The sequence below is a fragment of the Sorex araneus genome, chromosome X (genome assembly GCF_027595985.1).
Source record: "Sorex araneus isolate mSorAra2 chromosome X, mSorAra2.pri, whole genome shotgun sequence".
Taxonomy (NCBI): domain Eukaryota; kingdom Metazoa; phylum Chordata; class Mammalia; order Eulipotyphla; family Soricidae; genus Sorex; species Sorex araneus.
This window is the reverse complement of record NC_073313.1, coordinates 163,418,707-163,445,978: the sequence shown is the minus strand read 5'-3', so window position 1 is coordinate 163,445,978 and position 27,272 is coordinate 163,418,707. Positions and strand designations below refer to the sequence as shown.

General features: G+C 51.7%; 1 protein-coding gene across 3 annotated transcripts in view; it reads right to left on the bottom strand.

Moving 5' to 3' along the window:
- Positions 1-27,272, bottom strand: part of RABGAP1L (RAB GTPase activating protein 1 like) — a 401,062-nt gene that overhangs the window by 28,582 nt on the left and 345,208 nt on the right. For all 3 annotated transcript variants that reach the window (XM_055120168.1, XM_055120167.1, XM_004613724.2), the window contains one exon: positions 37-129. In XM_055120168.1, the coding sequence (XP_054976143.1) occupies positions 37-129 (93 nt within the window). The remainder of the gene's footprint in view (positions 1-36; positions 130-27,272) is intronic.

Here is a 27,272-nt window from a genome sequence, read left to right as displayed (position 1 = left end):
GCGCAGAGGGGGGGCCGAGTGGGTCGCCGGACTCACCTTGTATCTGTCCATGGGGTCTTCCTGCTGCATTTGGCTCTCCCGCAGGGCCTGGTATTCTTTCTCATATTTCTTTAGCTTCTTGGTTGGAACCTGGAAGGCATTAGAGGGAAAGCGTGTCAGCAAGCAGAGACCGTGAAATCCCCAGCCGGACACACTCCTGACAGCCCAGCAGGACAAACCCAGTGCAAAGAACCCTCTCGATGCGATTCGAGAGCAGGGCGCTGCGGCGAGGTTCAGTGAAAGTCCAAACAACATGTGTCGGACGAGGGAGGTCTGAGCGATAGCACAGCAGGGAGGGCGTTTGCCTTGCACATGGCCAACCTGGGCTTAATCCCCAGCATCCCATAGGGTCCCTGAGCACTGCCAGGAGTGATTCCTGAGTGCAGAGTTGGGAGTCAACCCTGAGCATCGCCCAAAAGCCAAAATCACTGTAGCACTGTCGTCCCGTTGCTCATCGATGTGCTCGAGTGGGCACCAGTCATGTGTCATGGTGAGACTTGTTGTGACTGTGTTTGGCATCTCGAATACGCCACGGGGAGCTTGCCAGGCTCTGCCGTGCGGGTGGATACTCTCAGTAGCTTGCTGGGCTCTCCAAGAAGGATGGAGAAATCGAACGCAGGTCGGTCGCGTGCAAGGTAAACACCCTCCCCGCTGTGCTATCGCTCCAGTCCTAAACAACCGGCATGTATCTGATTCTCAGGGGCTCAATTCTCTCTGCTAGTGAGGCAGAAGCAAACGGTGGTTCTTCTACAGCCATACCACCCTGAACGCGCGCGATCTCATCTTCAAACCAAAGTTCGCCTGCCACGTGCGACAGCATTGCTGGTATGTGCTGGTTTGTTGCCCCCCTAAAACTCAATTTATTTTACAGTGCTACTAATGTGGTTCATTAAATTTAAGTAAAACACACTAGTTAGTGCATTTCACCATTATGAAAATGAAAACAACTCATTTATAAAATTTACTGGGCTGCAGGGCTGGAGCGATAGCACAGAGGGTAGGGCCTTTGCCTTGCATGCTGCCAACCCGGGTTCGATTCCTCCATCCCTCTCGGAGAGCCCGGCAAGCTATCGAGAGGATCCTGCCCGCGTGGCAGAGCCTGGCAAGCTCCCCATGGCGTATTGGATATGCCAAACACAGTCACAACAAGTCTCACCATGGAGACGTGACTGGTGCCCACTCAAGCAAATCGATGAGCAATGGGAGGACAGTGACAGTGACAGTGACTAAACCGAAAGATCAGAGCTATAGCAAGGGGGAGGATTTGCTTTGCAGGCAGCCGTCCTGAGGATGCTCCCGGCACCCCACAGGATTCCCTGAACCCCTGAGCCCCTGAATCCTACCGGGAGTGACCCCTGAGTGCAGAGCCAGGAGCAACCCTTGAGCATCGCCGGTGTGATGCAAAATTCAAAAGAAAAACAAACCAATAAGTTGGAGAGACAGGGTCTGTGCCTTGCATGCAGCCGATCTGGGTTCAATCCCCGGCATCCCATATGGTCTCTGAACACCACCAGGAGTCATCCCTGAGTGCAGAGCCAGAAGTAACCCCTGAGCATCGCCAGGTATAAAGAACCCCGCCCCCCAAAAAAGAAAAACAAACCAAATCCGAGTAACAAATACTCTGATTAGCTTTAATATGCCTACTCAGAGGAAAAAAAGAATTTTGCTGAATTCCCGAAGCAAGACCGTGTGGAAGACCCTTGAAAACCCGTCATGTTGCAGCCAATGTCGCCGGGCCACAGAAAGCCCGGAACAGACTAGTTCCCCAAATGTGGTCTTTGGAGAGGATGCAAACGCACGTGAAAGAGAGAACAAAAGGCAGCCAGAGCGACTGGTACCTCCCGCTGGGCAGAGCAGGCAGTTGGCCCCTCTGGGGCCCTGGTGTGATGCTGGCGTATACTGACATGAGGGTCCGGGAGACAGGAGAGCTTGGATCCTCGGGAAGACTGAGCTCGTGCTTAACCCCAAGGCGGTGGCAGGCTGATCCCCAGCTCAGGCTAACGGCCCGCACCTCCCCTCCCACCCGGATCGCTCAGGGCTGGGCTACTCCCTTCCTGTGCTCAGCTGCTGCAGAGGCCACGCCCCCTACGTCCACCTGGCTGTGGACTCTCACCCTCCGTGGATGGAAGTCAGGACTGCCTTGCAGCCCCCTGCCCAATACTGTCCTGAGAAGGTCACTCCCGCCCTTTCCTTCCAGGACTGCAGCAGCGGGGAGAGAAGCGCCCCTCGCCCGCCCTGAGTAATCGGGAGGGGGGATGCGGTACGTGCGGATGCAACAGAGCACCACGTCTCAGCTTGGCTGGGGCCTCACACCCGCTGGCTTGCTTCTCCCGGCGACTCGGAGGGTCGCCACCGGGGCCGCCCTGGAGATGAGAGATGTGGAGGATGTGGCCAGCCCAGGACGGGGCCGCCCACCCAGGGGTTCCAGCCCAGAGCTGCGGGGAAGAACTTTCCAGATGGTTCTGAGATGGACCCATTTACCAATTACACACTGCACGCTGGTTTTGGGAGAATTTCTTTTAAAATTGATGCCTACATATGTAATACATATACGCACACGTATGATATAGTTACTTTATTCAAGTGCACGCTTACATCAAGCTGTTTAGCACAGGGGAAGGGCTAAACTGCTCGTGGAGAGGTTGTTTCTAGTCTAATAACTGATTTTCTGTTCTTTTAATTAAAACTACAAGCTAAAGGGGTTAATTTCTTTTTTCTGGTAAGAAAAAGCCCAGTATTATAGTCCCTAAAATGAAATCAGTTTTGTCCAGAAATATATATGGCTTTATATATATATGTGTATATATATATATATAGAGAGAGAGAGAGTGAGAGAGAGAGAGAGAGAGAGCACTATAGCACTGTCGTTCTGTTGCTCATGGATTTGCTCGAGCGGGCGCCAGTCACGTCTCCATGGTGAGACTTGTTGTGACTGTGTTTGGCATCTCGAATACGCCACAGGAAGCTTTGCCAGGCTCTGCCATGCGGGTGGGATCCTCTCAGTAGCTTGCCGGGCTCTCCGAGAGGGACGGAGGAATTGAACCCGGGTCGGCCGCGTGCAAGGCCAATGCCCTCCCTGCTGTGCTATCGCTCCAGTCCATATATATATCCAGAAATATATATGGCTTTATATATATATGTATACATATATATAAAGACTAGTAATGAGACTATTTTTTAAAAAAAACACATTAAGAGTGGGGCTGGAGCGATAGCACAGCGGGGAGGGCGTTGGCCTTGCACTCGGCCGACCCGGGTTCGATTCCCAGCATCCCATAGGGTCCCCTGAGCACCGCTAGGAGTAATTCCTGAGTGCAGACCCAGGAGTAACCCCTGAGCATCACCGGGTGTGACCCAAAAAGCAAAAAATAAAAACAAAACCAAAAACACATTAAGAGTATAAAGTCGATCTTGTTGCTTATGTTAAGAAGATGATTTCAAAGTGAATTTTCCAGAAATGCATTAAACACCCCCCTAGGCTCGTCCTCCTCCCCCATCTGGCTGGGACCCCGGGATGGGCGGCTGCCTCTTATTCGGCTCCAGAACAACGCGTTGCTAGGAAACCTTCCGGGCTTATTTACCTTGTGGGGTGTGTGTGTGTGTGTGTGTGTGTGTGTGTGTGTGTGTGTGTGTGTGTGTGTGTGGAGAGGGGGGTCGAGGGCGCACCCCTGTGACGGGCGCATCAGGCTGAGGGGGTGCCGGGGAGCTGCCGTTTGTGGGCTCAGCAGAGGAAGCCGACGCTACAGATAGAGTTTCATACATTCTGGACAAAATGGATTTCCTTCGAGGGGCTGTCATACCGGGCTTTTCCAGGGGAAGAGATTAATCTCTTTAGCTTGTAGTTTTTAATTAAGAGAAAAATCATCTCGAATTATTAGAAGTGAAACAACCTATTGCTTCAAGAGCAGCCCGCCCCTTCTGCCTCGTGTCGAAGAGCTTTCTAGAAGAGCACGCTTGAGTCAAGGGCTAAGGCTCAGTGGTTTGGGACGAGAGAGAGTGTCGGAGGTCAGGGGTTTGTTCACACGCGGGCCCCTGAGCAACCCCTTTCTGGCCTCTGCTACACTGCCACTGGCACCAGGCTGGGGTATTAAGTTCTTGCTACGGACCCAGTGGTCTGCTTTGACATATTCCATTTAGGAAAGGTTGGACTAGAGAAATAGCACAGTGGGTAAGGCACTTGCCTTGCATGCGGCCAACCTGGGTTTGTGGTTGTTTTTTTTTTTTTTTTTTTTTTTGCTTTTTGGGTCACACCCAGCAATGCTCAGGGGTCACTCCTGGCTCTGCACTCAGGAATTACCCCTGGCCGTGCTCAGGGGACCCTATGGGATGCTGGGAATCGAACCTGGGTCGGCCTCGTGCAAGGCAAACTCCCTACCCGCTGTGCTATCACTCCAGCCCCCTCCCCCCACCTGGGTTTGATCCCCAGAATCACGTATGGTCCCCTGAGCACCACCTGGGATGATCCTTGAGCACTGCTGGGTGTGGCATCAAACTAATAAAACCGGGGACTGGATCGATAGCACAGCGGGGAGGGCGTTTGCCTTGCAAGAGGCCGACCTGGGTTCGATTCCCAGCATCCCATAGGGTCCCTTGAGCACCGCCAGGAGTAATTCCTGAGTGCAGAGCCAGGAGGAACCCCTGAGCATCGCTGGGTGTGCCCCCAAAAGAAAACAAAATTAATAATAAAATGAGCATAAATGAGGGGCTGGAGCGGTAGCACAGCGGGTAAGGCGTTGGCCTTGCACGCGGCTGACCCAGGTTCAATTCCCAGCATCCCATAGGGTCCCCTGAGCACTGCCAGGGGTGATTCCTGAGTGCAGAGCCAGGAGGAACCCCTGTGCATTGCCAGGTGTGACCCAAAAAGCAAAAAAAAAAGAAACCACTCGACCAGGGGACTGCCCCTGGAATAAGAACAGTGATGACCGAGCACACAGGACTGCTCCCGGATCTTTCCAGCTCCCAGGGCTGAAGGATGCGCCCCTTTCTCTGCAGTGATTGGCCAGGCCAGGCCAGGGCGTGCGAAAGGGAATCCTGTTTCCTCTGATGCAAGCCCTCAGGATGCACACGAGTGATATGATTCATTCAGAGAAGCCTGTTAGGGGCTTTCCGTCTGAGAGAAATATTTTCCCAATCAATAACCTGACACTAATGCCATTACCAAGGCACACTCCAAGGCGAGAGTGGGAATGAAAAAGAAAAACAAACCACCATCCTTTTTTTTTTTGGCTTTTTTGGGTCCCACCCGGCGATGCTCAGGGGTTACTCCTGGCTCTGCACTCAGGAATTATTCCTGGAGGTGCTCGGGGGACCCTAGGGGATGCTGGGAATCGAACCCCGGTCGGCCGCATGCAAGGCAAACGCCCTCCCCGCTGTGCTATCGCTCCAGCCCCACCATGCTTTTTAATATGTCCATAACCCAGTGTATCTCTCTTTTTTTTTTTTCTTTTTGGGTCACACCCAGCGATGCACAGGGGTTACTCCTGGCAGTGCTCAGGGGACCCTATGGGATGCTGGGAATCAAACCCGGGTCAGCCGCGTGCAAGGCAAACGCCCTCCCCGCTGTGCTATCGCTCCAGCCCCACCCAGTGTATCTCTGATGTAACTCTGTCGCACTTTTGGGAGAGGCTGTTATTTCAAACAGCTCACTATTTCTTGGCTTCTACTCACACAGGTTTCAGGAAATATAAAACCTGAACATTATCGCATAAAATTTTCAGCAGAAATGGTGTCAGGAGCATTCGTCCACACGGGGAGGAATATTGCGATGGTGTTTTGGGGTCTACATGGCGCTTTTACCCTAGATGGTTAATTGCAAAATAAGGTGTGAGAATAAATGGGTGGCGCTCCAGGACAGGACAGCCAGCCCACTACGATTCTGCTGGCATCTAGAGGCTAGCATTGGGGGGGGGGGGCCCGGAGCGATAGCACAGCGGGAGGGTGTTTGCCTTGCACGTGGCTGACCTGGGTTCGATTCCCAGCATCCCGTATGGTCCCCTGAGCACCGCCAGGAGTAATTCCTGAGTGCAGAGCCAAGAGGAAGCCCTGAGCATCGCTGGGTTGGACCCAAAAAAGAAAAAAAAAAAAAAGAATCGAGCATTGGGGCTGATTTATCACCTAGTACAAAGTACCCGGAATTATCACCTAGTGCAAAGTACCTGTGACCCAGACACAATCCAACAGTTTCTAACTACCAGGCAGCAAGTATTTTTTTCTTTTTTTTGGTTCATTTATTTTGGACTGGAGCGATAACACAAAGGGGAGGGTACTTGCTTTGCATGTGGTCGAACTGGGTTCAATTCCTCCGTCCCTCTCGGAGAGCCCGGCAAGCTACCAAGAGGATCCTGCCCGCACGGCAGAGCCTGGCAACCTCCCCGTGGTGTCTTCGCGATGCCAAACACAGTCACAAGTCTCACCATGGAAATGTTACTGGTGCCCGATTGAGCAAATTGATGAGCAACAATATGACAGTGACAGTGTGATACAGTTTATTTTGGGCCACACTCGGGGTTGCTCAAGAGTTACCCCTCTCTCTGCACTCAGGAGTAACTCCTGAAGGGGCTCAGGGGACCCTATGGAATGCCAGGGATCGATCCCAGCTTGGCCGGGGGAAAGGCAAACGCCTTCCTTGCTGTACGATTGCTCCGGCCCCACATTTAGTATTTTAAAGAGGTGCTGGCTCCTGCTTTAAGATTAAATTTACAGGGGCTGGAGTGATAGAAGAGCAGGTAGGGTGTTTACTTTGCATGCAACAGACCCGGATTCGATTCCCAGCATCCCATAGGGTCCCCTGGGCACCGCCAGGAGTAATTCCTGAGTGCAAAGCCAGGAGTAACCTCTGTGCATTGCTGGGTGTGACCCAAAAAGCAAAAATAAAAACAAACAAACAACAACAAAACAACCCAGAAAAACAAAACCCAAAAACCCAAACAGGATTAAATTTATAAGAAATTTGGGTAGTGCAAGGACAGTACATACAAGGGCCGGGGGGATTGCCCCATAGCTGGAAGCCTGCTTCACGAGCAGAGGGGAGAAGGCAGATGGAACAGAGAAGGGATCACTAAGAAAATGATGGCTGGAGGAACCAGTTGGGATGGGAGATGCGTGCTGAAAGTAGATAATGGACCAAACGTGATGACCTCTCAGTGTCTGTGTTGCAAGCCGTAATGCCCAAAAGTAGAGAGAGAGTATGGGGGCTATTGTCTGCCATGGGGGCAGGGGGAGGGTGGGAAAGGGGGATATATCGGGGATATTGGTGGTGGGGAACGTGCCCTGGTGGAGGGATGGGTGTTTGACCATTGTGAGATTGTAACCTGAACGTGAAAGCTTGTAACTATCTCACGGTGATTCAATAAAATTGAAAAAAAAAAAGGTAGTGAAGGACAAATGTAAAATATCTGCATTCATTTGTGATATATATATATATATATATATATATATATATATACAGTATAAGACTAACGGGCTGGAGTGATAGCACAGCGGGTAGGGCGTTTGCTTTGCATGCGGCCAACTTGCGTTCGATTCCTCAGCCCCTCTTGGAGAGCCTGGCAAGCTACCGAGAGGATCCCGCCCGCACGGCAGAGCCTGGCAAGCTCCCCGTGGCGTATTCGAGATGCCAAACACAGTCACAACAAGTCTCACCATGGAGACGTAATTGGTGCCCGCTTGGGCAAATCAATGAGCAACGGGAGGACAGTGACAGTGATAAGACTAACACCGAAGGACAACAGGAACAAGGGTCAGCATGAATGGTCCACAGTTGGAAGCCTGACTCAAGGGCTGGGGGAGAGGCAGCTGGGATATAGGAAGGGCCATTATGACAATGATGGTTGGAAGGGACCGCTTGGGATGGGAGATGTGTGCTGAGAGCGGGCAAAGGACCAAACATGATGGCCTCTCGGTATCAGTATGGCAGGCCATAATGCCCAAAATGAGAGAGAGAGAGAGAGAGAGAGAGAGAGAGAGAGAGAGAGAGAGAGAGAAGAGGGGAGGGGGTAGAGACAGAGAGAGAGGAATAGAGAAGGAGAGAGAGGGAGAGAGAGAGAGGAGAGAAGAGGGGTAGAGACAGAGAGAGAGGAATAGAGAAGGAGACAGAGAGAGGGAGAGAGAGAGAGGAGAGGAGAGGGGTAGAGACAGAGAGAGGAATAGAGAAGGAGACAGAGAGAGGGAGAGAGAGAGAGGAGAGGAGAGGGGTAGAGACAGAGAGAGAGGAATAGAGAAGGAGAGAGACAGAGAGAGAGGGAGAATGAGAGAGAGAGAGAGAGAGAGAGAGAGAGAGAAAAGAGAGAAAGTGCTGGACACAGAGGCAGGCGGGGAGGGTGTTGGGGGTGGCAGGAGGGATGTGGGAATGTGCCCTGGTGGTGGGACGGGTGTTGGAACATTGTATGACTGAAACCTGACCACGAGAGCTCTGTAACTGTATCAGTGGTTCAATAAAAAACAATAAATTAAATAAAGAAAGTAGGGTCACTGCTTTTACATTCTTCACCACTCACCTTAACTACACAAGGGTTAGACCCTAAGACTTGGTAAATGTCACTTATACTGTAACAGCTCATGACGGTTGTAAATACAGATTCATCACGGAAAAAGCAAACGTGACTTCTCGTGACCTAAGGTGAGTCCTGACGACGCAAATACAGGACAGGTATAATAAATTCTGCAGGTTTCCAATCCTTTGAATAGATGTTTTCTTTCCTCTCTTGACAAGCACATTTTTTTCCTGGCAAACATCATCAAGGAAGTTTTATGAAACACTGTCTCTATAAAGTGTACAGTGATTCCGGCCTTATAAAAGAAGCTTCTGCACACTTCACCAGTGAAACCAGGCCTTCCCTTAACTCCAGTTCCTCTTTTCTTGCTTAAAACCATCAAGTCTTTTTTGTTATTAATTTTGGCTCCACCCGGCAGTGCTCAGGACTTATTCCTGGCTCTGTGCTCAGGGATCACTCATTCATTGCAGTGCTGGGGGACCACATGTGATTTATTTATTTATTTATTTATGCTTCTTGGGCCACACCCAGCGATGCACAGGGGTTCCTCCTGGCTCTGCACTCAGGAATTACCCCTGGCGCTGCTCAGGGGACCATATGGGATGCTGGAAATTGAAACTGGGTCGGCCGCGTGCAAGGCAAACACCCTCCCCACTGTGCTATTGCTCCAGCTTTAAGAACATGTGTCTTTAAACTTGAGTGAACAAGCAATCATGTACACAAACGACAAATGCCAACCTACATGGTTGGTCTAAGGAAGGTGGTTCCTTTTTTTTTTTCTTTCTTTTGGGGTCACACCCGGTGATTCTCAGGGCTGACACCTGGCTCTGCACTCAGAAATTACTCCTGGCGGTGCTTGGGGACCCTCTGGGGTGCTGGGGATCGAACCCGGGTTGGCCACATGTAAGGCAAACGCCCTCCCTGATGTGCTATTGCTCCAGCCCAGAAGGTGGTTCCTTTTTAACTGTAACTTGAATCTACATTAACTGTAGCTTATATCTACAAGTCTCCACAATGTAGATAAACCCAGACAGAGAGGGGAAGGCAGCGTCTTCGACCCAGGACGGGCCGGTTCCGACTCTCATTCTTTCACATACTATTTCTCCCATTGGATTTTAGGCTCACCTAGGAAGCCATAGCCACAGATTTAAATGATTTTTCCAGTTAAATATATTTAATAATGCCCTCTGGTATAAGTTAAACGTCATCTTTTAGCTCCCTTGAGTGGCTAAGAGACCAAGCAGAAAATGGATGGCTAAGGTCGTCGTCGTCATCATCATCATCATCATCATCATCATCATCATCATCATCATCATCATCCCGTTGATCGTCGATTTTCTCCAGCGGTCTCAGTAACCTCTCCATTCATCCTAGCCCTGAGATTTTAGCAGCCTCTCTTTACTCGTCCTTCCCAACAGTGCCGCATTGGAGGCTCTTTCAGGGTCAGGGGAATGAGACCCAGCATTGTTACTGGTTTTGGCATATGAATACGCCAGTGGCTAAGGTCTATCTGTTTATTTCTAACTAAACTGGGGATGTCTCTCACGGTGCAACGAACCAGGGTCTTTCCCACCTTTAGGCAAAGAGAAGAACAGAGATGAGTCTAGCATGTGAATATGAAAACTCCTCCTCACCTCATAAATATTCCGGTTGGCTGAGACAACTAATTCTGGGTTGGTCTAGGTGGGTAAAACCTGTAACAGGAGCTGTGTCCTGGATCTCTCTCTTTTTTTTTTTTTTTTGAAAAAAGCACATGTAAGTCTTGCCAGGACAGAAGCAGGCTTCTGTTCAGCTCAAAACGCCTCACAAAGAAAATCCTAGAAAGAGGATCAGTCGGAAAGCACGATCTGTAAGACCCCAGAAGACCTGCGTTCCTTAATCAAAGAACTCAAAAGTAGGGCTTAGAACTAGGATATTGGAATATCAACCTTGCCATTAGCTCCTGGCATTTTAATTCTCCCCCCACCCCCTCTCTTTTTGGTTTTTGGGCCACACCTGGCAGTGCTCAAGGCTGACTCCAGGCTCTGTGCACAGGGATCACTCCTGGCGGTGCTCGGAGCGGGGCAGGAGACCCTATGGGGTGCTGGGGTCATGTCCGGGTGGGCCCCGTGCAAGGGAAGTGCCCTCCCCGCTGGACTATGGCTCAGGACTTTTATTCTTTTTTTTTTTTTCTCTTTGGGTCACACCTGGCGATGCACAGGGGTCACTCCTGGCTCATGCACTCAGGAATTACTCCTGGCGGTGTTCGGGGGACCATATGGGATGCTGGGAATCGAACCCGGGTCGACCGCGTGCAAGGCAAACGCCCTCCCCGCTGTGCTATCGCTCCAGCCCCAGGACTTTTATTCTTACAAGGCAAGAGCTTCTCCATCAGTTTGTCTTTGGATGACTGCAACCCTCAGGAGCTGGCTATGGTCATGGATGCTTAGTTCCGTTCCTTGCCATCCTGGGTTTCAGCTGGGCATCTGGTTACACTACGGATCGGCTTCCTAAGTGTACTGTAGACCTACACTACAGTCTCAGCTTCCTGTTCCCCTACTGACAGAAGCTCCAAGAGCTTCCCGGATCCCCGGGTGAAGGCAGTGAGTAAGCGGGGTGGATCTTCTTGGCAACCCCGACAAGCCGAGAAAACCACTGGATTTTAGGTCCTTGCACTCCGGGCAAATGGAGAAGGAAGTCACTGTCCCACATCTGTCAGCTGTGAAGCACCTCGAGCAATAGCTGTCGCTAGGAACTGTTTGCAGACCAGCAACGAGAATGGCAGGGGGTTTGGAATGACAGCACAGCGGGGAGGGTGTTTGCCTGGCATGCAGCCGACCTGGGTTCGATCCCCAGCATCCCATAGGGTCCCCTGAGCACGGCCAGGAGTGATTCCTGAGTGCAGAGCCAGGAGGAACCCCTGAGCATCGCTGGGCGAGATCCAAAAAAAAAAAAAAAAAAAAAAAAGAATGTTCAGTTTCAAGACTCATAAATAAATCTTGGAAGAGAGCAACACGCAGAGCTGTCTCCTCACCTCGTGCCAGGCTGACTTCATCAGGACACCTCGGAGAACCCCGGCAGCCATAAACTCCAGAACCCAATCGCTGCCGTGCTCACGGCCACCTCCACAGGCTGGCCCAAGACCCTCACATGTGACAACAAATCCGCTGAAAAACCCAGGCACACGGGACTTGTGACTGAAATCTCCAGGCTCACACAGAGTTGGGAGTGGGCCCCTCCCCCATCCCCCTGTGCTTCTGGGTCCCTCTCAGCCACACCCAGGAACTGCCTCTGGGCACCACATAAACGCATGAATGGCCATGATGCAGAGACTCACAAATAAATCTCCGAAGAGAGCAACGCGCTGCAGAGATGCCTCCGGACCCTGAAATCACCGTCCAGGGAAAAATTTAACTCCAGCTCTACCACCCTAATTAAAATTTTAGAATTCCTGGAGTGCGCGGCCACGCGACATCTTATACATTATGCCACTGATCTCCCAAGAGTAGCACGCCACATTTGATGGAGTGTAAGGTAGAAGGCAACTGATGTTGAGCAAATATATATTTGCTGTATCACTGTATCACTGTCATCCTGCTGTTCATCGATTTACTCGAGCAGGCGCCAATAACGTCTCCATTCGTCCCAGCCCTGAGACTTTAGCAGCCTCTCCTTACTCATCTCTCCCAACAATTGGAGGCTCTTCTGGGGTCAGGGGGATGAGATCTACCTGTTATTGTTACTGTTTTTGGCATATCAAATATGCCACGGGGAGCTTGCCAGGCTCTGCCGTGCAGGCGGGATACTCGGTAGCTTGCCGGGCTCTCCGAGAGGCATATGTATATGTATATGTATATGTATATGTATATGTATATGTATATGCATATATATATAATTTCCCTCTATGATTTTATGGAAAATGGGTAGGGAGTGTCTTATGATGTGTTGCGCGGCCGTGAATATGCTCACTCATGCATGAGGCTCGGCCCGAGTGTGTGGAAAGCGACCTGGATCATGGCGGCGGTTGGGTAGTGGAGGTCAGCTGCCGGGGCTGAGACCCTTGGGGCAGGGAGGGCTCTCATCCGACCCCTCTGGGGTGCCCCGAGTGAAAAACCATAATGCCCAAAAGGAGAGAGAGAGATAGAGGAGAGGGAGAGAAGAAAAGTATCTGCCATTGTGGCTGAAGCCACAGGACAGCGGGGAGGGCGTTTGCCTTGCACATAGCCGACTGGGGTTTGATCCCCGACATCCCATAGGGTCCCCTGAGCACCACCTGAGTGAAGAGCCAGGAGTAACCTCTGTGCATCGCCGGGTGTGACCCAAAAAGAAAAAAAAAAAAGAAAAGTATCTGCCATAGAGGCAGCAGGGAGGGGGGTGTACGGGAAACTGTGTGTGGGGGGTCATTGGTGGTGGAAAATGTACAGTGGTGAAGGGATGGGTGTTGGAACACAGCAAGACTGAAATCCAACCGCGAACAACTTTGTAACTCTATCTCACTGTGATTCAATTAAAAATAAATGATTAATTAAAAGAGAATGTTCTTATCTAATTAGAAAAATTGTATGCTAACAACGTCTGTTAGTTTTCACTTTTTAAGATCTGTTGTCGATCAATATCCTGGAAAATCGACCCTGGACACTAGTGTGTATCAACAGTGGATGTATTTGAGAGAATGTTCCAGAAAGATAATGACAGTTTGCAAGTCACCTTTCCCTTTAAACGGTTAAGCCCTATCTTTCTGAAATCAGGAGCGGCCTTTCATTCCAAACAACCAGTGGCATTAAAGTAGCACTAAGGGCAAACAAAAAAAACAAATCCAGAACCCTCCGAGGCGGAGAGATAGCATAGCAGGCAGGGCGTCTGCCTTGCATGCAGCTGACGGAGGTTCAATCTTGGGCATCCTTTAGGGTCCCCCAGCACTGCCAGGAGTGACCCTGAGTGCAGAGCCAGGAAGAATCCCTGAGCATCCCGGGGTGTGCTCCCCTGCCTCTTCCCACCACAAAAAAAAAAAAAAAATCACTGTATCACTGTCATTCCTTCATCGATTTACTTGAGCGGGTGCCAGTAACATCTCCATTTGTCCCAATCCTGAGATTTTAGGCTCTTTTAGGGTCAGGGGAATGAGATTTGTTATTGTTACTGTTTTTGGTATATCAAATACACCACGGGTAGCTTGCCAGGCTCTGCCGTGCGGGCAGGATACACTGGTGCTTGCCGGGCTCTCTGAGAGATATATACATATATATATACATATATATACATATATATATACATATATATATACACACATATATATATTTCCCTCTATGATGACACAGTCCAGGAATATGTTCACTCATGCATAAGCCCCTGTACAAGTATGTGGAAAGTGGCCTGGAGCGTGGTGGCCGTTGGGTAGTGGAGGTCAGCTGCCGGGGCTGGGTCCCTTGGGGCAGGAAGGGCTCTCACCCGCCCCCCTCTGGGGTGTCCCGAGTGGAAACAGCCTGGCGCGGAGTCCGGTGGCTCTGGGGGCCCCATTTTGTGCTCCCTTCCTGGAGAAGCAGCCGTGAGATTAAAAAAAAAAACAAACAAAAACACAGAACCTGCCTTTGCTCTTTCTACAGTTACTCTACCCAAACTTCTTGCAGTGGGGACACATGCCGCAGTGCTCAGGGGCTCCTGTGAGCTTGGTGCTCTCGGGAGGTTGTGCGGGGATTAAGCCAGGACTCCTAAGGATAAAGCAGGACTCCAGGACAGCTGACCCAGCTGATGCCCGACATGGGGAAGCTGGGTGCTTACTTGCTGGCGCCTGACTTCAAACAGAAACACGACAGATGTCACCCTGGAGTGAGCTGAGCATTAAGGTGGTGCCCTGTCCTGCCCTGGACATCACCGACCCGGCAGGCCTTGCACTGTGTCCACCGCAGGCTGGGAAACAGCCTGCCTTATCGGAAGATCTGACCTCGCTCTAGGCTTGGGGCCTTCGGGCAGGGCAGGAGGAACTGTCCATGCCAGTGGTCAGTCTGCGCGACCACCTTCCTCTCGAGGGGCACAGGGGGTCTGCTCCCTCGCTCGCTGGCTCTCATGACGATTAACAAGCCAAAGCGAGCGAGCGAGTGAGAGTGAGAGAGAGTGAGAGAGAGAGAGAGAGAGAGAGAGAGAGAGAGAGAGAGAGAGAGAGAACAAAACCACCCTGCTTTTCTTGCAGTGTCTTTCCTTTGAGAAACTGTCCAAAAATAATAAAATAATTCCTTTCCTTTTTTTTTAAATTTTGCATCCTACCTGGTGCTCAGGGGTCACTCCTGGCTCTGCACTCAGGAATTACTCCCAGGAGACCATACGGGATGCCAGAGATGAAACCTGGGTTGGCCACTGTCACTGTCACTGTCGTCCCGTTGCTCATCGATTTGCTCGAGCGGGCACTAGTCACGTCTCCATGGTGAGACTTGTTGTGACTGTGTTTGGCATCTCGAATACGCCACGGGGAGCTTGCCAGGCTCTGCCGTGTGGGCGGGATCCTCTCAGGCTCTCCGAGGGGGGCGGAGGATTTGAACCCGGGCCGGCCACATGCAAGGCAAACATCCTACCCCCTGTACTAATCACTCTGCCCCCCCCCAAATCTTAACATAGCCACATCTTTGGGTCTGTGTCTTTTTATCTCCTAAACTGCCCCTTTTAGGGAGGGTGTACAGTGCTCGGGGCTTACTCCTGGATCTGTGCTCAAGGATCACTCTTGGTGGGCTGGGGGTGCCGGGGATCGAACCTGGGTACCTGGGTAGGCTGCACACAAGGCAAACGCCCTCCCTGCTGTACTCTGGCTGCATTCCACTTTCTGGGCAGTTTCTTTTTTTTTCCCCATGACACCAGTCAGTACTCTATAAACTTGTACTCTATAAACAGTACTCTATAAAGTGCTTGCACACTCATTTGAATAAATAGGCTAGAAAGAAAGAAGGAAGGAAAAACAAAAAGATTCAAATCAGATGGCAGCCGTTTTCCACAGCCAGACGACGGCTGCATTCGCATGAGTCTTCTCTGAGCCAGGGACACTCAGAGACAGAACTACTGACTGGCTCCCGGACTCACTGCAAAGTGCTCGCAGGGAAGGCCGCTCCAAGCGCAGCAGCCAAGGCAAACGCGGGCCCCGGGGATTCACATGAGTACTCTTGTTTACTTATTTATTTATTTATTTATTTATTGCTTTTTGGGTCCCACCCAGCGACGCTCAGGGCTGACTCCTGGCTCTGCACTCAGGAATCACTCCTGGCGGTGCTCAGGGGACCCTATGGGATGCTGGGAACCGAACCTGGGTCGGCCGCGTGCAAGGCCAACGCCCTCCCCGCTGTGCTCCAGCCCCGAGTGCTCTTATTTAAAGATCCAAGTCACTGGTGTTGGAAAAGATCTGAGTGAAGCGCCACCAGTCGCTCTAAGGGCTGGGGAGGCAGCCAAAGGGCCGGGGCGCAGGCTTGGCAGACAGGGGTCCCGGGTTCTCTCCCCAGCCCTGCACTATCCCCTGGACATGACCAGGAATGCCCCTGAGCTCCAAGCTGGGAGCAGCCCCCGGGAACTGTTGGGTGTGGCTAAAAAAAAGATCATTATATGGGGCTGGAGCGATAGCACAGCAGGGAGGGCGTTTGCCTTGTATGCGGCCGACCTGGGTTCGATTCCCAGCATCCCATATGGTCCCCCGAGCACCACCAGGAGTGATTCCTGAGTGCAGAGCCAGGAGTAACCCCTGTGCATGCCGGGTGTGACCCAAAAAGCAAAAAACCAAAAAAGATCATTATAAAGACTAAACATTTGCTCTCACTCTGGTGCAAAAATTAAAGAAAACTCTAATGATAGACTTAGTATCCCCGAAAAACCGATCATGACTGTAATGCTCACAGGGGCACAGAATCCAAGGAATATTTCGCACAATAACTACTGAGTATAAAGCAAAACCCCAGGCATGGTGGAGAGAAATGATGAGGCTGGGGATGGAGCGGCAGCACAGCGGGGAGGGCGTTTGCCCTGCATGTGGCCAACCCGGGTTCAATACCCTGATCCCATAGGGTCCCCGGAGCACCGCCAGGAGTGATTCCTGAGTGCAGAGCCAGGAGTCAGCCCTGAGCATCGTTGGATGTGACCCAAAAAGAAAAAAAAAAGATGAGGCCTGTAGAGGCAGCGAAAGAAAAAGTAAGCAAGGGGGAGGCCTTTAGCCTCTAAGGTTGCCACAGGGCAGAGCAGGCAGCAATGAAATGAAATGGCATTTCCCGCGTGGGAGAAAATTCCAGCCAGTGACATCTGCTGAGGTAAACATCCAAACCAGAGAAAGAATTCCTCTCGCTGGGTAGCAGAGGTGACCCGACTCTCCCGGGGGCAGAAGATTCTGGACAGACACTTTCTCAAAGAAGAGACAAGATGCGTGGGGCTGGCGAGATAGCACAGTGGGTAGCACGTTTGCCTTGCACGCGGCCGACCCCAATTCGATTCCCAGCATCCCATATGGTCCCCTGAGCACCGCCAGGAGTGATTCCTGAGTGCAGAGCCAGGAGTCAGCCCTGAGCATTGACGGGTGGGACCCAAAAAGCAAAACAAAACAAAACAAAACAAAACAAAAAAGAAGAGACCAGACGCGGGCTTCATGCAAAGGCACCGGACACCGTCAATCATCTGGGAGGGGCCGACTGACCCAGATACACCTGCTCACACGGACGGCCGCTCCCCAAAACACAGTCAGTGAGAGAGGAAGGAACGGCAACCGGTATAGTCACTGGACAGAGGGGAAGGGCGGCTGGCCGGTCCTCAAACAACTAAAGCTAGAACTAGCCGGTGACCCAGAAATTCCTTCTGGGCGGTTATTTGAGAAAGCGTGAGCACTGGTTTGAAGAGTAATCTGACTCCCCAGCTTCACTAAAATGTCATTTGTACAAGTCAGGACACAGCCACACAATACAAACTACGTGTGTGTTGATAAACGGACAATGAAAATGTGGAATACATGTATTAAAGATTATAAAGCCATAAAAAAAAAAAAGAATGCTCTCTTGTCATCTGGGGCCACCAGGAAAGATTCTGGGGCACTCTGCTAAATGAACTAAGTTCAAGAAATAAATACAATATAGGGGGCTGGAGTGATAGCACAGCGGGGAGGGCGTTTGCCTTGCACGTGGCCGAACCGGGTTCAAATCCCAGCATCCCATATGGTCCCCTGAGCACCGCTAGGGATGATTCCTTAGTGCATGAGCCAGGAGTGACCCCTGTGCATTGCTGGGTGTGACCCAAAAAAAGCAAAAAAAAAAAAAAAAGAAAGAAAGAAATACAATATAATTTCACTTCTATGTGGCTACATGTGAATTTTTTTTTTTTTTGGAGGGGGGAGGAGGTCCCACCCAGCGATGCTCAGGGCTGACTCCTGGCTCTGCACTCAGGAATCACTCCCGGCGGTGCCTGGGGGACCCTATGGGATGCTGGGAATCGAACCTGGATCGGCCGCATGCAAGGCCAATGCCCTCCCCGCTGTGCTATCGCTCCGGCCCCAACCTGTGGATTCTTTAACGGAATGAGCGCGTTGGTGAACAGAGAACAAAACAGGACAGTGAGAGGTGACGGGCAGAGACAGGGGACACGTCTCTGATGTGCATCCGGAGCATCCGGAGGCAGGCGCTTCCAATGACAAGACAAGTAGAGGGGTGTGATGTCAAACTGAGGGGTGGGGGGCGAAACAAGAGTTGTGAACAGAATAAAACTTCAAGAGCCTTCATCACAAGGAAAAATCTTGTAAGTCCTGAAAGATGCAGCAGAGACATCCTCCCTCGCCCCCTCCCCCAGCCCCCCGGGCTCATATCCCACACGCAGGTGTAGCTCACAGCTGTACACCCGGAAGGAAGCGGCATTTAGGCAGATTTCAGGTTGAACAGGCCACCCCTCTCCCCTCCCCTCCCCCGTGCAAGGCCCAAGGAGCTGTATTCAATCCCTGTCTTTGACGGCCTCCCCGCGCCAGGATTTGGACAGAGTCACTCAATCTGGGCATCCGTTCTGCCAACTTTAAAATAATCCTAAAAATGTACCAACCTCACAGAAGCTGCCATGAAGACGAGTTAAAAAAAAAAAAGAATATGTCCATGTATTAGAATTGAAGAGTGCTATGATACCCTTTACATTTCTGGAATTATATTTGGTAAATATTATATAATGAAATGTTATTAATTACTGGAGCGATAGCACAGCGGGGAGGGCTTTGGCCTTGCACACGGCCGACCCGGGTTTGATTCCTCTGCCCCTCTCGGAGAGCCCGGCAAGCTACCAAGAGGATCCCGCCCGCACGGCAGAGCCTGACAAGCTCCCCATGGTGTATTCGAGATGCCAAACACAGTCACAACAAGTCTCACCATGGAGATGTGACTGGCGCCTGCTCGAGCCAATCGATGAACAATGGGACAACAGTGCTACAGTGCCCCATTATTAGTTATATTTAATATTAATAATACTATGAGAGCCAGGGCACTGGCGAAGACAGAACAGCAGTAAGGCGCTTGCCTTGAATGTGGCAGATGAAGGATGGATTCCCAGGACCCCGTATGGCCCCCTGAGCGCGGCCAGGAGTGATCCCTGAGCAGTCGGGCGTGGCCCCCAAACCAGAACAGCCGCCGAGAGAACTGGGGCACAGCTTTGCATGCGGGGGGCTCAGGGCAGACCCCTGGCACGGCAGGGCACGGTCCCCAGAGCCACCTGCCAGTGACCCCCAGCCCGTGCTAGGGTAACCCGGAGCACCCCTGGGTGTGCCCCGGAAGCAAAGAGGAAGCACAGGCGGGGACAATGATGACAATGATGACAGTGACTCAGGATCCAGCCTTTCTCTTCCACGTGACTGTCAGTTCTCTTTCATCCTAGTCTTCCTCTTATCTAATGTGGGCCAGGGTGGGGCCGGCCAGGAAGCTCCCATCTGCCTCTCCCTGCGGTCACATTTCCCTACTGCCTGGAGCCGCTGTGGTGACCAGCCTGGAGCTGGCGGACATCAGGCCCACTGAAGCGGTGGTCATTCAGCCAACGCTAAGTAATTTGATCCAAATAGGTCACCCACCGGTGACAGGTTTTTCAGCACAAATTGCTAATCACTTTACATTTTTTTTTTTTTGCTTTTTGGGTCACACCTGGCGATGCACAGGGGTTACTCCCGGCTCTGCACTCCGGAATCATCCCTGGCGGTGCTCAGGGGACCTTACGGGATGCTGGGAATCGAACCCGGGTCGGCTGCGTGCAAGGCAAATGCCCTACCCACTGTGCTATTGCTCCAGCCCCGCTAATCACTGTATTTGGGGGGGGGCACACCCAGGGGTGCTCAGGGCTTACCCCTGGCTCTGCACTCAGGCGTCCCCCGCCCCCAACCCCCTGACCAGTAGGCTCGAGGACCACTTGGGATGCCAGAGATTGAACCCTGGCCGGCTGCATGCAGGCAAGCACCCTCTCCGCTGGACTATCTCTCCGGCCCCGCAAATTCCTTATCATTTTGCAGTACACTCATCTGTGCTTCACTGGGTCACTGTCAATGACCATGCCCTTTTTTTTTTTTCTTTTTGGGTCACACCCAGCAATGCACAAGGGTTACTCCTGGCTCTACACTCAGGAATCACTCCTGGCGGTGCTCAGGGGACCCTATGGGATGCTGGGAATCGAACCCGGGTCGGCCGCATGCAAGGCAAACGCCCTCCCCGCTGTGCTATCGCTCCAGCCCCATCCATTGGCCATGTCCTTTAAAAGCCTGAGTAACCGGGAGATACACTCACCCCTGAGCGGATAAGACCTTGGAGCTTACATTGTGTTTAGTTCTGCTGTCCCCTTGAAGACTGCTGAAAGGAGATGACAGGCGACATCTTTTTTTTTTTTCTTTTTGAGTCACACCTGGAGATGCACAGGTGTTCCTCCTGGCTCTGCACTCAGGAATTACTCCTGGCAGTGCTTGGGGGCCCCTATGGGATGCTGGGAATCGAACCCATGTTGGCCATGTGCAAAAGCAACACCCTACCCGCTGTGCTATCGCTCCAGCCCCAACAAGTGACATTTTTTTGGGGGGGGGTCACACCCGGCGATGCACAGGGGTTCCTCCTGGCTCTGCACTCAGGAATTACCCCTGGCGGTGCTCAGGGGACCCTATGGGATGCCGGGGATCGAACCCGGGTCGGCTGTGTGCAAGGCAAACGCCCTACCCACTGTGCTATCTCTTCAGCCCAGTTTGTTTTTTTTACAAGTGACTTTTTTTATGGGATACTATCACCACCAAAGGCTTGTGTGGCCTTTAAATATTTTCACCACTTTTTCAAACCTGCTGAGAGAACAGGAAGTGGATTCTACTATCTCCCGTCCACACTCCCTGTTCCGATCCAGCCCGCCTGGACCCCATGTTCGGCTTGTGGTGGGGTCGAGGCAAGGCCCTCGATCCTGCCACACTTGGTTTCTGCTCTGGGCCCAGCCCTGAGAACCGTCTTGCACCAAATGCAGCTCAGCAGCTGGTCACTAGCCTGGCATGTGTGAAAGCCCCGTGTTTGACCCCCAAACCTCAGTCACAAAGAGCCAACAGTGCTCAGTGCCTGGAGCTTGTGTGGGAACCACCTCAGCCCTGCTCTTCTGAGAGAAAACCCATTCGGGGCCACTCCAGCCTCCTCTCAGCACCGACTCATCACAGAGAAGCGGCCACGGGAAACATTTAGATCTCCTGCAACAGGCTTACACTGTGTTTTTCCGACTCTGTGAAGGCTGTAAGTCAATGACCGGTTAGATTGATATGCAGAGGGCGCTGACACTTTCAATGGAAGATGCATTTCCTGTCTGTTCTGAGAGAAGGAAGTTGAGCTGCCTACTCCCAGGAGAGAGAGCCAATTGCGATAAAAGGATGTTTCAGCCCAGGCACCAAGTTCACGGAAGCGGGTCTGAGAGCTGGAGAGCACAGGGGAACTTTCCGGCTAACCCGGCTAACCCGAGGTCAGACTTCAGTATTACTGTATCACTGTCATCCTGTTGCTCATTGATTTGCCCGAGTGGACACCAGTAACGTCTCCATGGTGAGACTTGTGACTGTGTTTGGCATCTCTAATACGCCATGGGGAGCTTGCCAGGCTCTGCCGTGCGGGCAGGATCCTCTCGGTAGCTTGCCGGGCTCTCCGAGAGGGCGGAGGAATCGAACCTGGGTCAGCCGCGTGCAAGGTCAATGCCCTCCCCACTGTGCTATCGATCCAGCCCTAGAATGCAATCAACGAGGGAAAATACATTTGGTTTTGGGTTTTTGAGCTGCACCTGGTGCTGGTCTGGGCTTACTCCTGACGGCTCAGGGACCACTCCTGGAGAGTCAGGGGGACCCTGAGGTTTCAGGAATCGAACCCAGGCTGGGCACATGCAAGGCAAGCTCCCAGAGTGCTGTACTATTGCTCTAGCAACCACCCGCCCACCCTCCAAACACTCACACGAATTAGAATTTTGGATTGTTGAGCATCTCTGCTTATTCTAAGGATGCATCCGATTCGGTTAGCCGTATTAGCATGCCAGAAAATTTCAGTGGCAGGAGATTTCTCTTTTATTACTGTTGGAAGGGAGAGGAAACACAAGTGCCAGCACACTTCAGAATTCTAAGTGAAGGGGAAAAAGGGGAACAGAGAGCTTTGGCAAATTTAACTGACTTTCTAATCAGGTTTTACGGTATTTTCAACAAGCATGTCGTTTTCTGGTAAGAAATCTGACTATCATGGTTTGTTTTTGTGTTTTTTTTTAACTTTTTTTTTTACATTATTTTTTGCTTTTTGGGTCACCACCCGGATACTCAGGGATTATTCTTGGCTCTGTGCTCAGGAATTACTCCTGGTGGTATTGGGGGACCATATGGGATGTCGGGGATAGAACCCGGGTTGGCCGCGTGCAAGGCTAACGCCCTCCCTGCTGTCCTATCACTCTGGCCCAACTATATGGTTTTATGAATATAAACTACATGTGCTATGGAGAAACTGTATCTCTGCAAGCTAACCTATATAATCTCTTACAAAGATTAAAGCAATCATTTAAACTCTTAGTTTGCTTCATAAATTGACCAATTTCTTGTCCCTCTTAAGGAAACTGAAACCAAGCAAGTACCCTGTAGTTCAGAATTCCCATTCCAAGAAAGGACAGATACATTTGGCAACAAATACGTATGTCTAAAGGTACAATACTGTATCACTGTGGTACTGTCCTCCATTGCTCATTGATTTGCTCTAGAGGGCACCAGTAACGTCTCCATGGTGAGACTTGTTGTGACTGTGTTTGGCATATCAAATATGCCATGGGGAGCTTGCCAGGCTCTGCCGTGCTGGCGGGATCCTCTCGGTAGCTTGCCGGGCTCTCCGAGAGGGACGGAGGAATCGAACTTGGGTCGGCCTCGTGCAAGGCAAACGCCCTACCCGCTGTGCTATCTAATAAAATGTCAGTCTGTCTCCTTCCATGCCTCTTCTTCTGAATCACCTTTCTCTCCTGCCCAAGCACCCGCAGACCTGAATATCAGGCAGGAGGCCTGGTCAATCTCCTTCCCCCTCCCCCCCAAACCCTACCAAGGCAGGACAATAATTAGGGCGCTGGCGCTATTTTTGCTCCGTTGCAAATCCTGTTTATAAGCCAGATGGAAGGCCTTTAAATTGCGTCTAATGTTGCAATTTCATTTCAGACCCAGCTGGGGCTTGGGAGTGGGTCGCTGATGTCAAAACAGCTTCTGGAATAATTCTCTTAAAGGTACGGGAGCCGAGCCTAAAACCTGGTGACCAGATTTTCCAAACAGGAGCACAAACTAGGAGTAACACTGGAACGCCTCCTCTGGGCTCACCGAGTTCTAAAGTCATAATGTCCCCTCTGCCCTCTCTCCTGCCCTCACTGCACCCCCCCACAGCTGTGCTGGGGTCCTGTTGTTCAGGAGAAGGCTTGCCCCGATGTGGTCTTGGCTGCCCAGAGACCCCTCCCGATTTTCTCAGGGGGATTATTCAAATCTCACAGATACCTGTGCAACCACTGTCACTGTCACTGTCATCCGTTGCTCATTGATTTGCTCGAGCGGGCACCAGTAACGTCTCTCATTGAGAGACTTATTGTTACTGTTACTTATTGTTACTGTTATTGTTACTATTACTTATTGTTACTGTTTTTGGCATATGCAATACAGCACGGGGAGCTTGCCAAGCTCTGCCGCGCGGGCTCAATACTCTCGGTAGCTTGCCGGGCTCTCCGAGAGGGGCGGAGGAATCGAACTCAGGTCGGCTGCATGCAAGGCGAATGCCCAACCGCTGTGCTACCGCTCCAGCCCTTAAAAACGCTTTTCACACCCCCACATGCCACCCCACGGGCGGGCAAGTGCTACCAGCAGCTAATATTTGTGTCTTCTCTTATCAGGTGAGGATTCGTGACATGCACCCACTTTTCTAGTTCACACCTATATTCCCAGAGCTAAAGTAGAGTTCAGCGCGTCCCTGCAGATCAGTGAACAAAGACGTTAGTTTATTTACTTGGATATGAACATAGGTGCTAAAACAACATTTGTTTTTTTGGGGGGAATGTAGTTTTTGGATACCCACCCGGTGATGCTCAGGGGTTACTCTTGGCTCTGTGCTCGAGGAACCCATGGGATGTCAGGGGTCAAACCCAGCTGCCCACAAGGCAAGTACCGTCCCCTCTCTACTATCTCTCCAGTCCCCAAACTAATTTTTTTTAAAAAATATTCTGGACAAGCTCTTGTTTTATGAACATAAAAATAAATATAGGTCAACAGTTCCTAGAGAACATCATTATTAGAATGTGTTTTGGGGAACTGCAGTGATTGCACAGCGGGGAGGGCGTCTACCTTGCACACGGCCAACCTGGGTTGATTCCCAGCATCCCATAGGGTCCCCTGAGCACCGCCAGGAGTGATTCCTGAGTGCAGAGCCAGGAGGAACCCCTGGGCATTGCTGGGTGTGACTCAAAAAGAAAAAAAAAAAGACAACACCTTTTTTGGAACTGCTCTTCAAGTTGCTTCCTACCCAATTATCAAGTATAGAAAGATCATTTCTCGATGCCTAAAACAGGGTTAAATGGAGAAAAGCTCTAATCATCATCATGGAAGGTGGCTGGACGATTTTCTGCTTATTAGCAAGCCTAATTTCTTAGGCCCATCTGCCCATCAGATGGGTCGGACACGTAATGCGATTCAGAGATGACCGCTGGACTAGAGCTGTTACCAACTGGATTCCACGGACGTCAAAAGACTGCGTGGCCGCCCACCTACGAGATGGTCAGACTTCTTCATCAAAACCCTGAACGAACGGTTTGAGGCTCTTCATGTTCCTGGAGCAAGCAGATACCATTGGGCTACACTAGCACGCGACAGGGACAAATGGAGACGTTACTGGCACACACCCGAGCAAACCGAAGATCAACGGGATGACAAGTGATACAAGTGAGTTTCTTAGGGGGGTGCTTCCAAGTGGGTTTCAGGGGGCTCAGGAACCTCTTCCGGCTGTTCAGTGCTCTGCCCGGGAGGAGAAGTAACTTGAGTCCAGAGTGCGGGGGGAAGCCAGGGGGGCTCCAGGACCTTAACCCTGTATTAGCTCTCCCACTTCACGGGGAAATACTTTGGGGACTGTAAATTTATTTATTTATTTTTCTTTTTAGGTCACACCTGGCAATGCACAGGGGTCACTCCTGGCTCTGCACTCAGGAATTACTCCTGGCGGTGCTCAGGGGACCCTATGGGATCCTGGGAATTGAACCCGGGTTGGCCGCGTGCAAGGCAAATGCCCTACCTGCTTTGCTATTGCTCCAGCCCCTGTAAATTTATTTTTATAGGCCTGCTAACAGTCATTTTACGTCAAGATTTTGAAGGCTCCTAATCAGATACGCCTAATACCGATCTCGGACGATGTATGCGGGGCTTGACCTATCACTGTAGCACTGTCGTCCCGTTGCTCATCGATTTGCTCAAGCGGGCACCAGTAAGGTCTCCATGGTGAGACTTGTGGTGACTGTTTTGTAGCGGGTTTTATTCTCGCAGCAGTCCAGAAGGGGGCTGCTAATTCCACAGTTGGGGAATGCCAAGCCCCAAGCTTGGAAAGGTCAGATCAACGGGAGAACCAGCGAGAGTTGGACGGGAACGAGGTAGGGGAAAATGGGCTCAGGGCTGGGGCACTCCAAACTGTGGCTCAGTGGCGGCAGCCCCGCTTTGGGGGACAGTCCACCTGGAGGGGTATGCGGGTGGCCGGCCACCAGGGCAGTGAAACAGGAGGGAATATGGGGTGAAAGCGGGAAATCAAGTGGGTGAAAATTGACCAATGGGGGGGCTGGAACAATAGCACAGTGGGGAGGGCGTTTGCCTTGCACTCGGCCGACCCAGGTTCGATTCCCAGCATCCCATAGGGTCCCCTGAGCACCGCCAGGAGTGATTCCTGAGTTCAGAGCCAGGAGTATCCCCTGTGCACTGCCGGGTGTGACCCAAAAAGCAAAAAAAAAAAAAAAAAAAGTGACCAATGGGCGCTGATCTCCATCCCGGCCCGTGCACTGGACACACACACACACACACACACACTTCCCTTTCCGGTTTGAGCCAGTCGTGAGTGACTTGGAAGCAGAGGAAGAGAACGGTCGCTCCTCTCAGCGCTGGCAGACCCAGGAGGCAGTGCTGGTGCGCGTCCTGCACTGAGATGGGTGTGCATGCTAAACAGGCAGGAGACGGCGCAAAACGGCTCCAATAACATTTCTCAGACATATGGCTGACGCGTAATTGGCTATGCTGTGGCGTTTTTATTCTGATCAGCGTTCGAAATGTATAGCCTGGGAAGATTTTGAGAGCGATGAATTGCATTGTTTTCCCCCATCTGATCTGCTCTCGGTTTGGCATGCTCAGTGCAACGCGTGTGCCAACACAGTCGAGCCACCAGCAGCTTCTCCTCTCCTGGGCTCGTGTCATCGCCTCAGCCTCCTGCCCTTCCTGGCACACAGCTGCCATTTTGCTCCCTGTCACTAAAAATGTCCACCCGGGGTCCCGGTACACACTGTGTCAGTCTGAGGAAACTGCTCCCGTTAACATTCACATCTACCCACTGACCAGCCAAGCGCTGGACAGCGATGACCTAGGAAAGCTACAGTATGACAGAAGTGGGCACTTGCCTGACGCGATTCCATCTCTGGCATCCCAGAGGGTCCCCCGAGCATGCCCGGGGGGGATCCCCGAGCACAGACCCAGAAGGAAGCCCTGAGCACAACCCGGAGTGGGGGAAGGGAACAAGGGGAGACGGAGGAGGAGGCAAAGGAAGAAGGCGGAAGGAGTTATGTTGACCCCATTACTTTGGTGGGGTTTGTTCGACACCCAGCAATGCTCAGGGGACCATCTGAGGTGCCGGAGATCGAGCCCGGGTGACTCCCAGCCGTGTCCCCACAAGTATTCCCAACCCCCAGGGCGGGAAGTGTGTCACTTCCAGCTCACTGGGATTTTGCGTTCTTGTGCGTCCGTTGCTGCTTCTTTTCTGTCTGTGTCTCTGGACAGACCGAGGGACGTGTGTGACTTGGCCGCGTCATTTGCATCATCGCCACCTCACCTGCACTGTGTCCACGTCCACCCGGCCCCGCCCACCCCAAACACTGCCCACCACTGCCAGATCTCTGCCGGAGTGACCACTCCCAGGACATCGAGTGAAATCTCCAGGGCCTGTCCCCATCCTGCATCTCAGAGCCACGCAGTTGCTGCAGCTCAGAACAAAGACCTCACCTCTCCCCAGGCCTGAGGGCAGGGAGCCACCCCTCACCTGAGAAGCCCCCCAGCCA